The sequence below is a fragment of the Ipomoea triloba genome, chromosome 9, assembly GCF_003576645.1.
Source record: "Ipomoea triloba cultivar NCNSP0323 chromosome 9, ASM357664v1".
NCBI classification, from domain to species: domain Eukaryota; kingdom Viridiplantae; phylum Streptophyta; class Magnoliopsida; order Solanales; family Convolvulaceae; genus Ipomoea; species Ipomoea triloba.
Window position 1 is genome coordinate 29,639,622 of NC_044924.1, and position 12,673 is coordinate 29,652,294.

The 12,673-nt window shown below is 39.8% G+C and overlaps 2 protein-coding genes across 2 annotated transcripts; one reads left to right on the forward strand and one right to left on the reverse strand.

Moving 5' to 3' along the window:
* Positions 1-307: 307 nt before the first annotated feature.
* Positions 308-1,414, reverse strand: LOC116029891. The gene has a single exon (XM_031271937.1). It carries the CDS (start codon positions 1,412-1,414, stop codon positions 308-310), a length of 1,107 nt encoding a protein of 368 aa, XP_031127797.1.
* A 4,358-nt stretch (positions 1,415-5,772) lies between these two features.
* Positions 5,773-7,386, forward strand: LOC116030545 (ankyrin repeat-containing protein ITN1-like). The gene is made up of 2 exons (XM_031272826.1): positions 5,773-6,323; positions 6,605-7,386. The coding sequence occupies exons 1-2, from the start codon at positions 5,784-5,786 to the stop codon at positions 7,373-7,375; spliced, it is 1,311 nt and encodes a 436-aa protein (XP_031128686.1). The 5' UTR covers positions 5,773-5,783; the 3' UTR covers positions 7,376-7,386.
* Positions 7,387-12,673: the final 5,287 nt, after the last annotated feature.

Below are 12,673 nucleotides of genomic sequence, written 5' to 3' on the forward strand. Positions count from 1 at the left end.
TTCGAAATTTTTTTTCCCGTGACCTTGGCCAGCGCCGAAGTCATGGTGCGTGACCTTGGCCAGCGCAGAAGTCATGGTGCGTGACTTCGGCGCTAGGCCGAGGTCACGCCGTAGTGTGACTTCGGCCCTGGCTGAAGTCACGGTACGTGACTTCGGCGCTAGGCCGAAGTCGCGATTTTTTTTTTTTTTTTTTTTTTACTTATACGATGCTCTTATAACGAAAAACATGGAATTTTATTCATCTGGGTTGGACGGACCAACACTGTGGACGGACCAAGACAAACTGGACAAACCAGGACTTGACTTCCTACTGATAAAATTTTCGTGTAGGATCGACCACCACGTCTTCTGTTTCAGATGCAGGCTCGGTGCGGGGCCAGCCCTCCTCTTCTCTCAGCACTTTTTCTGCGATGGTGTGGACTTGCAGACCTCTCTGTCCAATTTTCTTGCACGCTTTGACGTAGCAGCTACGAGCTGCTCTTTGATCTCCTCTCGCAACTCCTATCCCGTATGGCGTGGGAAACTTCATGCACAGGTGCTCCATCGAAATTATCGCCTTCAAATCTTCCAGAGCTGGCCTCCCCAGTATGATGTTATGGGCACATGTGAGTTTCACAACGATGAACTCCATGTTGATTCTGGAGGTGTTGGGGCTCACACCTATCTCTACTGGTAGTACCACGGATCCCTCCATCTCTATTGAATCCCCAGTAAAACCAGAAAGTGGAGTCCGTACCTCTTTGAGTTGATTTCTGGGCAGTCCCAGTTTGGTGAAAGCGTCGTAGTACATCACGTTGACTGAGCTTCCGGTATCTACGAGTATGCGATGCATGATGCTGTTGTTGATCTCCATCTTGATTACCAACGCATCTTGGTGCGGTAGTGGACCTTCTGGGAGGTCATCGTCAGAGAAGGTAATGGCTTCCCTCCTCTGCTTTTTTCCCTTTGGAAGGCTGACCACCTCACCTACATATAACTGGCGACTCCACTTCTTCCTCTCTGCTTGTGTGTCTCCGCCTGCAGGACCTCCGTAGATGAAGTGTATGGTCTGCTTCTTGTGTTTCCTGGGCTCTTCTGTGTCTTTGTCAGAGAGATCTGTTACTGTAACTTGGTCGTGCTCCCTTTTCTTACCACTCGAGAATGACGGCTCGGAGTTGTCATCCTTTTTCCAAACGTTTTTTGGTGGATTCCGCGGAGGTTGTTGCTGGCTTGACTTTTGGCCTGACTTTTGCTGGTCTGACCGTTTGATGAACTGTCTGAAATATCCCCTCTGGATGAGTTCCTCAATCTGGCGTTTTAACACGTTGCATTCGTCGGTATCATGGCCCACCTGCCTATGGAATCTGCAGTACTTGGATTGATCCGCATTTGGAGAGACTTTCATGCACTCCTGTGGAAATTGCACGATCCCCATGTCTTCAGCTTGATTTAGGATTACGCTAACTGGGTGAGTTAGCGGTGTCAGATGTCGTAATGGGATGAGGCGAGGTCGAGTTAGCGGTGTCAGATGTCGTAATGGGATGAGGCGAGGTCGGTCATCCGGTGTCAGATGTCGTAATGGGATGAGGCGAGGTCGGTCATCTCTTCCCTTCTTTGAGGATGGGATGAGGCGAGGTCGGTCATCTCTTCCCTTCTTTGAGGATTGTTGGTTTGGTCGTGGTGCCTGGCTGGGCGGACCAGCTTTATCAGGTCGCCCACTCTTTCGTCCTTCCTCCTCATCCTTTTTTCTCCTGTCAGCCTCCTCAGCGTCTGCGTACCGGTTGGCCGTTCTCATGAGGTCTTCATAAGAACGTGGGTGATGGGCGTTCATTTGTTTGTAGAAATCACCTGACCTTAGTGCTTGGATGAAGATGAGAATCGCTGCCTTGGAATCGAAGTCATATACGTTGTTGACTTCTTTTTTCCATTTGCTTAAGAAGTCTCGCAGGCTTTCTCCCTTATCCTGCTTTACCCCACCGAGGTGTGAGAATGGTTTCTTATGTTGTATACTTCCTGAGAAATAAGACAAGAAACTTTTGGATAGCTCTGCAAAGGTTTGAATCGATCCGTCCGGGATTGTGTTAAACCAATCTTGAGCAGTTCCGTCCAAAGTGGACAAGAACGCTCTGCACATGATGGCATCGCCTGCCCCAATCATGACCATGGCTGCCTTGTATCTTGTCATATGGGTACGCGGATCTGAAGTGCCAGTGTAGGCCTTAATGGTGGGTAGTCGAAAGTCTTTTGGAAGAGGAACTTCCATTATGTCAGGAGAGAATGGGGCGGCCATTCTTACCTCCGGTTCTGGTGAGTGTTCTCTTGCTTCTACTTTCTTTTCCAACTCATCTATCTGCCTTTGGAGTCTTTCCACCAGGCCTTCCTGTGGTGTCTTGTGTCTAGTGGAGTGACGCGGAGCCAATCCACCAGATTCGCCCATCCGTTCTTCGGATGGTCGTTTGGTTACTGCCTTTCCTGCTTGGGCACGGGGACCTCTATTGGAGGATCCTTGCACCCCCAGCCGATCTCGGACAGATCTAGAAGCCACTGGTCGTTCTCGAACAGATCTGGAAACTGGTTGAGTTCCACCTTCCTGTCGTTGAGTTCTGTTTTGCCTCGGAGATTGCACTTCTTCCTCCAGAGGGGGTGGTGGCGGTAAGATCTGGCCTTGCATTCCTGCGACCAATTGGGCCATCGTCGCGACCGCCTGTTGGATGACCTGCGCTGCTGCCTGAAGGTCCACCACCGGGGCGGGAGCAGCAGTTGCTGGGAGGGAAGTACGGCCACCACCATGGTTGTTGTTGAGTTGGCTACGGAGGTCACCTTCTCTGCGGTTATTGTTGTTGAGTTAGCTGCGAAGGTCACCTCCACGGTTACTGTTGAGCTGCTCACGAAGATCACCGGAGGGGTGACCCTTGTTCAACTGACTAGGTGTATGCGAGCTGCTGGATCCAGTTGCCATTGATAGTGATGAGATGAACTGAGTAGTTTTTTGATTTTGTGATTTTAGCCTGAGATCTGATCTCGGCTCTCAATGAAAGCACCAATGACGGTAATAATGGGTTTACCGGTATATTATTTGAGTATTTGAATGTTTGAATACAATGTTGAGCGTAATGCCCGGTGTACAAGTGAATTCAGTATGTATTGTCTAGTAAGAAGTCGTGTCTTTACTTTGCGTTGTGAGTCCTTTTATTCCCTTCAGCTCAGTAATGGAGCATTAAGGCTGCTGAACGTTGGTCATCAATGCTATCCATGCTGAGGAGCTGAACGCTGAGGAGCTGAACGTTGGCCATCAATGCTGAGGAGTTGGACCGTTGCGCATTGATGCTGAGGAGTGAGGTGTCTGGGGTAGTTTGAACGGCTGAGGAGCTGAACATTGGCCATCAATGCTGAAGGGTTGGACCGTTATGCTTGGGGAGTGAGGTGTCTTGGTCATGACAACGGTTCCGGGTCGGGTACCCAATTACCCTGTCAGTGGCCAACACGTTGAGCTTTCTTGCATCTGTGAGTGTTATACTGTTACTCATAAGTGGTTTGCCCTTCATCGTAAATTGTTTATGTACATAATGATGATCATAATGTGGGTGGCAATCACTGCAGCCGCTGTAAGCTATGTTGTGTGCCTGCAAATGACTACTATGTTCAGTCCAGCTGCTAACATCTTGACCTTCATCTGGGCCTGTTTGTTTGTAACACTTGCAGTGATTATTGGTGTTGGGTATATAATTAAGGTTATAGTGGTGGTCATAAAAGCATTGAAGGCAAGGCGGAAGAAGAATTCAAGTTCAATCATGTATCAAGCTTAGGATTCATCATATCCAGGCACAATCTACTGCACTTATATATATTGGCTGGATATGATGGACACAACCATTATTGTTTTTAACAATATAATTCAATTCCCTTATATCACTTTATGTCACTTCTCCAATAAATAAATTTGAATAAACTTTGTTTTCTGAATTTTTACCATTATTAATATTTGTAAGGAATTGCGGGCATTGTATAGATTATGATGCTCATTATTGAAAGATCAGGAATTTACAACTCCAAATATTGTTGTTAGAATCTTTATTTTAATAGGCCGGTTTATACTTGTAAATAAAGGTCAAAATAGGGAAGCACTCCAGTGAGAATGGGCGCCCAAGGTAAGAAGAGAAATAAGAACTAATCTAAGCGGTTTATCTGTGAAAATTAACGGATCAGATGTACAGTAATTTTTTAAAAAAGTACAGTGGAATTTTTGTAAATAACACGAATTTTGTATGCGAATAACATGTGTTAAAACTGCAAGTAACATATGCAAGTATACAAGTAAAACCACTTAAAGTGCAACTATTTACACTTAATAGTGCAAGTAATTTATCTTTTCACATTGGTGCACTTTATGATAATAGTTTTCACATAGGTGGCTTGGTGCGCTTAATGATCGATATTGTTTTTTCATATTAGTCCATTTAATGATAACGTTTGGTACAACTAATGATCGATAGCGTTAGGTACACTTAGTATTGTTACTCGATATATATTATATTACTACACTTTTAATACATTTTACTTATGTTGATAAATAGTTTGTTGATAGATAAATTATATATATTGTGTTGATATATAGTGTGTTGATATGAATTTTGAGCTCTACAGGTACAAGAATTAAAAAAAAATAGGGGTTTTAATTAAAATAAATAAAATAATAATAATAATAAAAAAGCATCCGCAACTGTTCTTCACTAAGAACAATAGCAGATGAATTAAAAAAACAACCACAACAACAATCCGCGACCATTCTTCTCAAAGAACGGTTGCGGAAATTTATGAATTAAAAAATATATAATTCGCAACTATTCTTCTCAAAGAACGGTGGCAGATGACTCAACTTTTCGCAACTATTTCACAACAGTCGCGTAAAGTCCTAGGTTTTCTGCGATCCTAGTATCCACTACTGTTGTATTACAATTGAGCGAAAAACCCTTTACAGCAGTAGTATCCACTACTGTTGTACAATAGTTGAGCGAAAAACTCTTTACAAGTAGCGGATGAGTTGTTTTGTACTAGTGTAAATTGCTAGTCACCCCCTTAACCCCCAAGGGGTCTTCATTACCTTTGATCAGTCAAGGTCTCACAATGACCCTCTAGTTGCTAGTGCGATTCGAACCTCCACACTGTGAGTAGGGTAAAATTTTAGGGTGATCGATTGAATCAAATGAGCTTGCCCCACGGGAAAATCGATCATATATATTTGTTATGATTGAAGCTATTGCATTTTGTTTACTACTTCTGTACGTGTGGATTGTTGTTGAATTATTGAAGAAATTATGGATTTGTTCCCTTTCATCAATATCACTGTTCATCTAATCCTATATATATTCTTGTTTTAAAACGTGTGATTAATTTTATTTCGTACGTGCCTTATATATTCTTCTCTCTGAAAGTGATGCATACTATATATTGCTTTAATTATTGTCATGCATCTCAGATAGGAATGAAGAATATATACCATATGTTTAGGGTTTCAAATAAAGTTTATGTATTTCTTTCTTGCTTTATTTATAGATTGCTTCAATCATTCTACTCTCAGATAGGAAGGAACAATTAATATACACCATACCGTACAAGATAAGGTCTCAACTTTAATTCCTAGCAAGCTAAGATAAGGAAATTCCAAGACATAGTGGAGAACAGAAGTCATTATATTGTCCTATAAATATATTCTGATGGATATTGTGGCTATTCCTACATACATACACACCATCACATCTTGTGTAGTTGCATCCAGCTTTCTTGGAAAAAAAAAAATTAAAATAATGGAAAGAATGGTTTTGGAAGTTGCACTAAAAGGAGATGTAGCAAGCTTAAAGAAGCTATTAGAGGAAGATCCTCTGATTCTGGAGAGATGCATGGTTAGTGTTTACTCCAACGACACACCATTGCATGTGGCAGCAATGCTTGGGTATGAGGATTTTGCGAATGAAATCCTTAGGAGAAAACCCGAGCTAGCCAAAGAGTTGAATTCCAATCAATCTTCGCCTCTTCACCTCGCGGCTGCCATGGGGCATGCGGGGGTTGTTAGAGCTCTACTGTTAGTTGATCGCGGGATGCTTAAGGGTCGTGATAGAGACGGGCTCACTCCCTTCCACCTTGCAGCTGTGAAAGGGAGAGTGGAGGTGTTGAAGGAGATGATGAGTGATGATGATGGTGAAATTTGTAGCAGTGAATTAAGTGAGGTGATGGCGATGGATGGTGAGAAGTTGGGAGAGAGCATTTTGCAGATGTGTGTTAAGTATGGGCAGTTGGAGGCTCTGAAGCTTCTTGTGGAGATGATAGCAGACAGAGATGGCGGCGAGGTAAACTTATTCATTTATTTCAAGAAATTAAAACTGCGGGCGCTTAATTGCCACTTATGCCCAATTTTAAATGTTATTATATTCTGAAAGTAAAATCTGTATACCACTTGTTAGATCAAACATATATCACTTATGCCAAAAGGTATAGCTAGTAGTGAAGGCACAATGCAAATTTTATTTTTTTATTTATAGACCGCAATTACATTGGGTGGCTGGGTGCTGGACTTGTCCTGGCTGAGGTTTTGGCACTGATGATATATTATATTGTTGTAACGAACCAGGGTGTGAAGTTTTTGGTCCAACGTAGTGGAATACAAGTGAATAATGGGAAAGAGATTGGAGGTGGGAGGGAGAATTCAGAGAAATATAAGAAAAAGAAAGAGAGTTGGATTAATGAAATGCGTGAGGGGTTAATGGTGGCAGCTTCGTTGCTAGCAACAATGGCATTTCAGGCCATTGTTAGCCCCCCTGGCGGTCTACTCTCGGAAACTCGAGTTATCGAAGATGCGGTGGCTGCTGCATGTGATTGGTTTAGTTGTTTATTTGGAATAGCTTTTCTTATATATGACAATGATAACAATGATGCTGCTGCTCCAGCACCGGCGCCTACTTATTCTGATAAAAAAGGTTATATAGGAGAATCTGTGATGTCTTATTACCAACCAATTGCTTATCAAGTGTTCGTAGTGGCCAACACGTTAAGCTTTCTTGCATCTCTCAGTGTCATAATGTTACTCATAAGTGGATTACCCCTTCATCGCAAATTCTTTATGTACGTAATGATGATCACAATGTGGGTGGCAATTACTGCAGCGGGTTTCAGCTATGTTACGTGCCTGCAAATGATTACTGCTTCTTCGCCCTCTACGTGGCAAATAACTTACATGCTCACCTTAACCTGGGGCAGTGTATTTGCAGTACTTGCAGTGCTTATTGGTGCTGGGTATGTAATTAAGGTCACAGTGGCGATCATAAAATGGTTGCCAACATTGAAGAACAAGAAGAAGAAGAAGAAGAATTCTTCTTCTTCAATGCTGCTGCATCAAGTTTAAGATTAATTATTCAGCCCATCCACCCTATATATATATATATATATATATATATATATATATATATATATATATATATATATATATATATATGATTGACTTCATATTTGATAACATCTTCTAATGAAACTGTGAGACAACGTGAATGCATACAGTCTACTTTACGAATGCGCTAAACCGTGTGCACTCATGTAAGTCATGTTGGGTTAAGTGCACACATTCTACACTGTTTGCATTCACGTTGTGTCTCACAGTTTCATAGGAGATGTTGTCGCATTTGATTGTAAAATAAATTTTTTAATATATGATAAATTTAGTGTGAGTGGGACCTGGTTTTGTAGTCTCACAATCTCATGGGAAATGTTGTCTCTTATGGTCAAGTGACACCCGATTTACACTCCCACATGGATGGGAGTGTGTTTTAGCCTCACTAGAGACGACTGTTGGCTATTTGTGTTTCAGTAGGTTGAGAAAGTAATGATGATATTGTAGTACTCAAAAACAAAAAAAATTATGTGAATAAACTTTCTTCTTTGAATTTTCGCTACTAGCTCTTTTAATTTGTCAGGAATTGCATTGTATAGATTTTGATGATGCTCATTGTTGAAAGACTCCGACACTGAATTTTGAAGTGGATCAGAGAACAAAGTCCAAGATATTAAAGCCTCAACTTTAATTTCCAAATAATAAGGAACTTCTAAGATATATAGTGCAGAAAAAAAGCCCATCATTTCATAATAATAATAATGTTAAAAGAAGAATAATATTTTTGTCTCTTAATTTATACTTACTCTGTCCAATTTACTATTTATGCATGGGTATGTCAAATTAAACTAACTCTTTCTACAAACTTTTTATTCGACGGCAGCCGTCTGAAGGTAGCTCACTGGTGTTGTTCCAGACTTCCAGCATGCAACATAAGGACTCATGCACAGCAGATACAAACCCACACTCCGGTAGTACCATCGGAAGTGATACGGCACACCGGTGGTTGTTCTACGAAATGGACAAATGTCCTTTTATGTTGTTGCCAGGTAGACTTGACCATGGTTCTGATTCCAGAATTGGTCTAACCAGAACAAGAACATTAAATAAAGGTTCCGATTTCGGTTTGAACCGTGTTTTTTCTCTTTTTTCTTTTTTTTTTGTTTTTCTTTTTTAAAAGAAAAAATTTTATGTTCTATTTTAAAATGGCCCAAATTCAACAATGATTTTTTTTCATCTAAATTTTTTAAGAAAAAAATCGTAAATATTTAAACTTTAATGTTAAATTAAATTTTTAGCAACACTGTAGGAAATTTCGCTAATTTCGTCCGAACATTTTCGTTCAACAATAATGTTGGTTTGTAATTTGAAAAAAATCACAACTTTCCATCGCAAATAGGAATGGACGGAGCCCGCGGAGGTTGGACGGAAGTTCCAATCGACACTAAATGTTGGATGAAAATTCTATCCAATAGTTGCACGTTAGACAAAAAAAAAAATAAATAAATAAAATTGACCGGTAAGTGAAAATGTGAAATGCAAAATGGTAAGTATTATTAAAATAATTGTCCAACATTGTTGTTGGGCAGAAATTGAAATATTTAAGTCTCCACCTGCGTACTTCAATTCATACTTAAAAAAATTTAGAAGTATTTTGGCAGTTTGAAATTTCCCAAAATTTCGCTCAAAACGCTAAAGCCTTTGGGTGGTACCCTGCTAATGCTCAAAACAACGGTTTATATACCAAGCTTCACTCAAACGCCCTAACACTTAGCTCTGCTCCAAATTCATCGCTAAAAGCCGCCTTTTGCCATCGTTTCGGCCTCCACCAACTATGTCTTCGTTGCCTTAGCTAGGTCAATAGAAGCGTCACCACAGCATTGTGCTCCACGCTTGGGGAAAGAACATTAACCCTAGATTCTTGAGGCAAGCACTAAAGAATCCAAGTTTCCACAAGGATTAGAACAAGGGTTGCCCCATTTCCATGGTGTATCAACCCAAATTCTTGAAGAACAAAAGCTATTTAAGCCCCAATCTACCCGTATTTTCAAAGAAGGGAAATTGGGTTTGAGATCGAGAAGGCTCAAGTCTTCCATCCAATTCCCATTGAGATGAAAGGCTGTCCAAACACAAACAACAATTGCTACGTATCAACTATTGCAAGATAGATTAAAGACCCAACTCAAACTCAAGAACCCTAGGTGGGTTTCTTCCCCTTTTTTTCACAATAATCACAAGCTAAGAATCAAAATAGATAATACAACCCTAACTCAAGCCCATAAACTAACTACTCATGATTAAATAGCATAAAGAACACAAAAACACAGGTAATAAATATAAATCTTGCAAAAGAAAATAGATAAGGGAAAGAAAGCTTCTCTATTGAAATGAGTGGTAGAATCTTGAAATCCAAGCTTCAAATCCAAGATTACAAGCTCCAAAAATGTTAAAAGGCATATATCTAAGCCTAATTTAACCTAAAAATATGAAAGGGGGTGAATGGAACTGTCTAGGGTTCAACCATGGGTCAAAACTGAGTTAAAAATGCTCAAAAAGAGCTTAAATAGTGAGCAGAACATGTGCCATCCGGCCTACCATCTGGCCAGATGCCTCCTCTCCAGAAACTGCATTTTGTACTGTAATTCGGCCTTAAACCTTCGGTCTAGCATCCGGCCGGATGCCTCCTCTACAGAAATTTCATTTCCGAACTCTGTGCAGCTACTTTGACTTCTAGGCTGTTTTTCACCATTTTCTGTTCAGAATTACGAAATTTGTATCTCTGGCAAAGTTGTAACCCTTGAAGTCTTCTTTCCAATGGTTCAAAGATCACGTAATTTGAACATTTATATGCTGAGATATCGTCCAATCACTAAGACGTCGATGTGCTGAAATTTCAACATCTTGACCTTTTGCTTCTCTTTTGTTTTAGTTTGCCCAAATGAGCAATATAATATCATTGAAAATACAACTCTTAGGCTCCCTTGGAAGTGTTGCACCCATCTCCATAGCTTCTCCTTGGCTCTCATTGATTCCAAATGCACCCAAAATGTTCCTTTTGACTCTAGTTCCCTTCAAAATGCATGAGAGTATTCATATTTGCTTCCAAATTCAAAATCCTTGCAAAACAACACAATTTAGTCATACTCTCACTAAATTTGCCTAATGGGCCAAAGAATTGGAAGTTGCCTAATGGGCCAAAGCCCATCTGTCTCCTATTTATACTACAATTTTCTGCTACTTGAGTAGGTTCCCTTACAGAGTTCTGAACCCTAGCTAGTTTTAGTTTATCTTCTCTTTATATTTCCTTTGCATAGTTGAGATTAGTTATACATTAGATTATTTAATTTCAAGCTTGGAATCTTGGATTGAAGTTGGATTTGTTCTTTATCAGTTAAGTTTCTCTTCCCTTTTATTTCTTGCAATGTTTATGGTTATTTATTATTGCTTTGCTTTGTTTACTTTAACCATGCGTGAGTACTTCGCTTATGGGTTTGGATTAGGGATCCATTGTTAATCTTGATGTTCAATTTATGATTATTGCATAAAGGGATTGAATCTTTTACCTAGGGTTTATGTTGATTTGGGGATTTCTCTGTACTTGTTAATTGATTTGTGGCCACAATTAATTTTTAGTCTAGGAGAGGGATTCATTACAACGACAGTTGGATGGAGACCTCGAGCCTTACCAATTTCAACATAATTTTCCTGCTATGAAAGTAGATGTAATTTTGGGGGCTTACAATGCTTAGGAGCTTAAGGTTATGATTGATGCATCACGATAGTGGGGCAATTGCAGCCTAATTCGCTTATTGATTACAAAAGTAGTTGAGTTGAATTCTTTTGTGCATTGCCCATAAATCCCTTGGTTAATTATTCTTTCCCTAATTCTGAGTTTGTTAGAACATCAAGGTTACAATCCCCCTAATCTGGCCCATACCTTTATCATACAGTTTTCACCTTAATCAATTGCTTTCTTTTATTTCACATCATTCAGTTTTAGTTGCTTGGATTCTATTAATTCATATACTCTAGTGCCTAGTAATTCACGCAATTACGTGCCATAACCCCAATCCTCAGCGGAACGACATTTACACCTTCTTTTACACTCCCATTTATACATCATCATTTTTCAACATTTTTTTCTCAGTTTTTCTCAACATCATCTTTTTCATTTTCTTGTCTTTTCAAATCAACAAACAACTTATTCTCAAGACCCCCACACTTAGACAAAATTATCAAGAGGATTGCTAACAAAACAAGCTCCAATAAAGATCTCTTCTAAGCAAAAGAACAAGTGCTATATTCTCTCAAGGGTGGAGGAGAATATTTTTTTGCTAAGGGCTAAATGTTAAATGACAAAGGTTAACACAAGAAAAACAAACGCAATGAAGGGTTTAAGTGCTTAGCACTTGTTAAACAAACACAAGGCTCAACGGGGACAACTAGGGGTAAACATATATTAAAAAGGGTAGGCTAAAAGGCAAGGGCTAAACAAAAATCTCCCAAATCATTTCAAAACATGCAAATCTTAGACTTCACTTGGAGAGTAATGAGGCAAGTTCTAGCAAAACAAACATTACCGGAATCTCACATAAGCCTTCACTAGCAATGCACAACACACTAGATCAAGAATTGATTCAATTATTAAGTGGTTAACAAGGCTATTGACAAGATAATAGATCAATCATGTAACCCCTTGGCTCATCAATCACAAGTTGAGTTGCAACAAGTTCCACCAAAATAAACCACAAACCAACAAAGAGGGAGCGATCACAATTTCAAGCAAGGAAAGGTAATTTACCCAACATTATGCACAATGAGTCATCCAAGCAAAGTTTCAAAAATTACCCAATTTTTTTCCTCCCCCACACTTAGAATTTACACCGTCCTCGATGTGAAAGAAAATAAAGCACAAGGGGGAAAGGGTAGCACAATAAGCACAATCTCTACTATCTACACCAAGTAAAGCACTATTCACAATTAAAAAGAGTAGAGAAGGTAGATGAGACTCCCCTAATGAATCTTATTTTGCCCAAGAATCATCATGAAGCCTTCTTGAAATTGAGCATACTCCTTAGTGTCATTGCTAGAGTCAAGAGAATATATACATGAAAGCAAAAGTGAAAGCATGATATATCAAAAATAAAAGTATAAAAAAAAATAAAAAAGAAGATAAAATGCAATAAAATGAAAGATAACATGGGGTGCCTCCCATGAAGCGCTAAGTTTAACGTCGTTAGCTCGACTCAATCTCCTTAAAGAACAATCCTTGCATGCTTGGACGAAGATGAATTCTTTTTCTCCATCCATTTTCTC

What these genes read in the sequence shown, in the direction of transcription:
- LOC116029891 (XM_031271937.1), bottom strand. Translation starts at nt 1,414, where the DNA reads ATGGGGATCGTGCAATTTCCACAGGAGTGCATGAAAGTCTCTCCAAAT.
- LOC116030545 (XM_031272826.1), top strand. Translation starts at nt 5,784, where the DNA reads ATGGAAAGAATGGTTTTGGAAGTTGCACTAAAAGGAGATGTAGCAAGC. An exon ending in CAGACAGAGATGGCGGCGAG is followed by an intron (nt 6,324 to 6,604) that starts GTAAACTTATTC and finishes GTAACGAACCAG; the next exon opens with GGTGTGAAGTTTTTGGTCCA.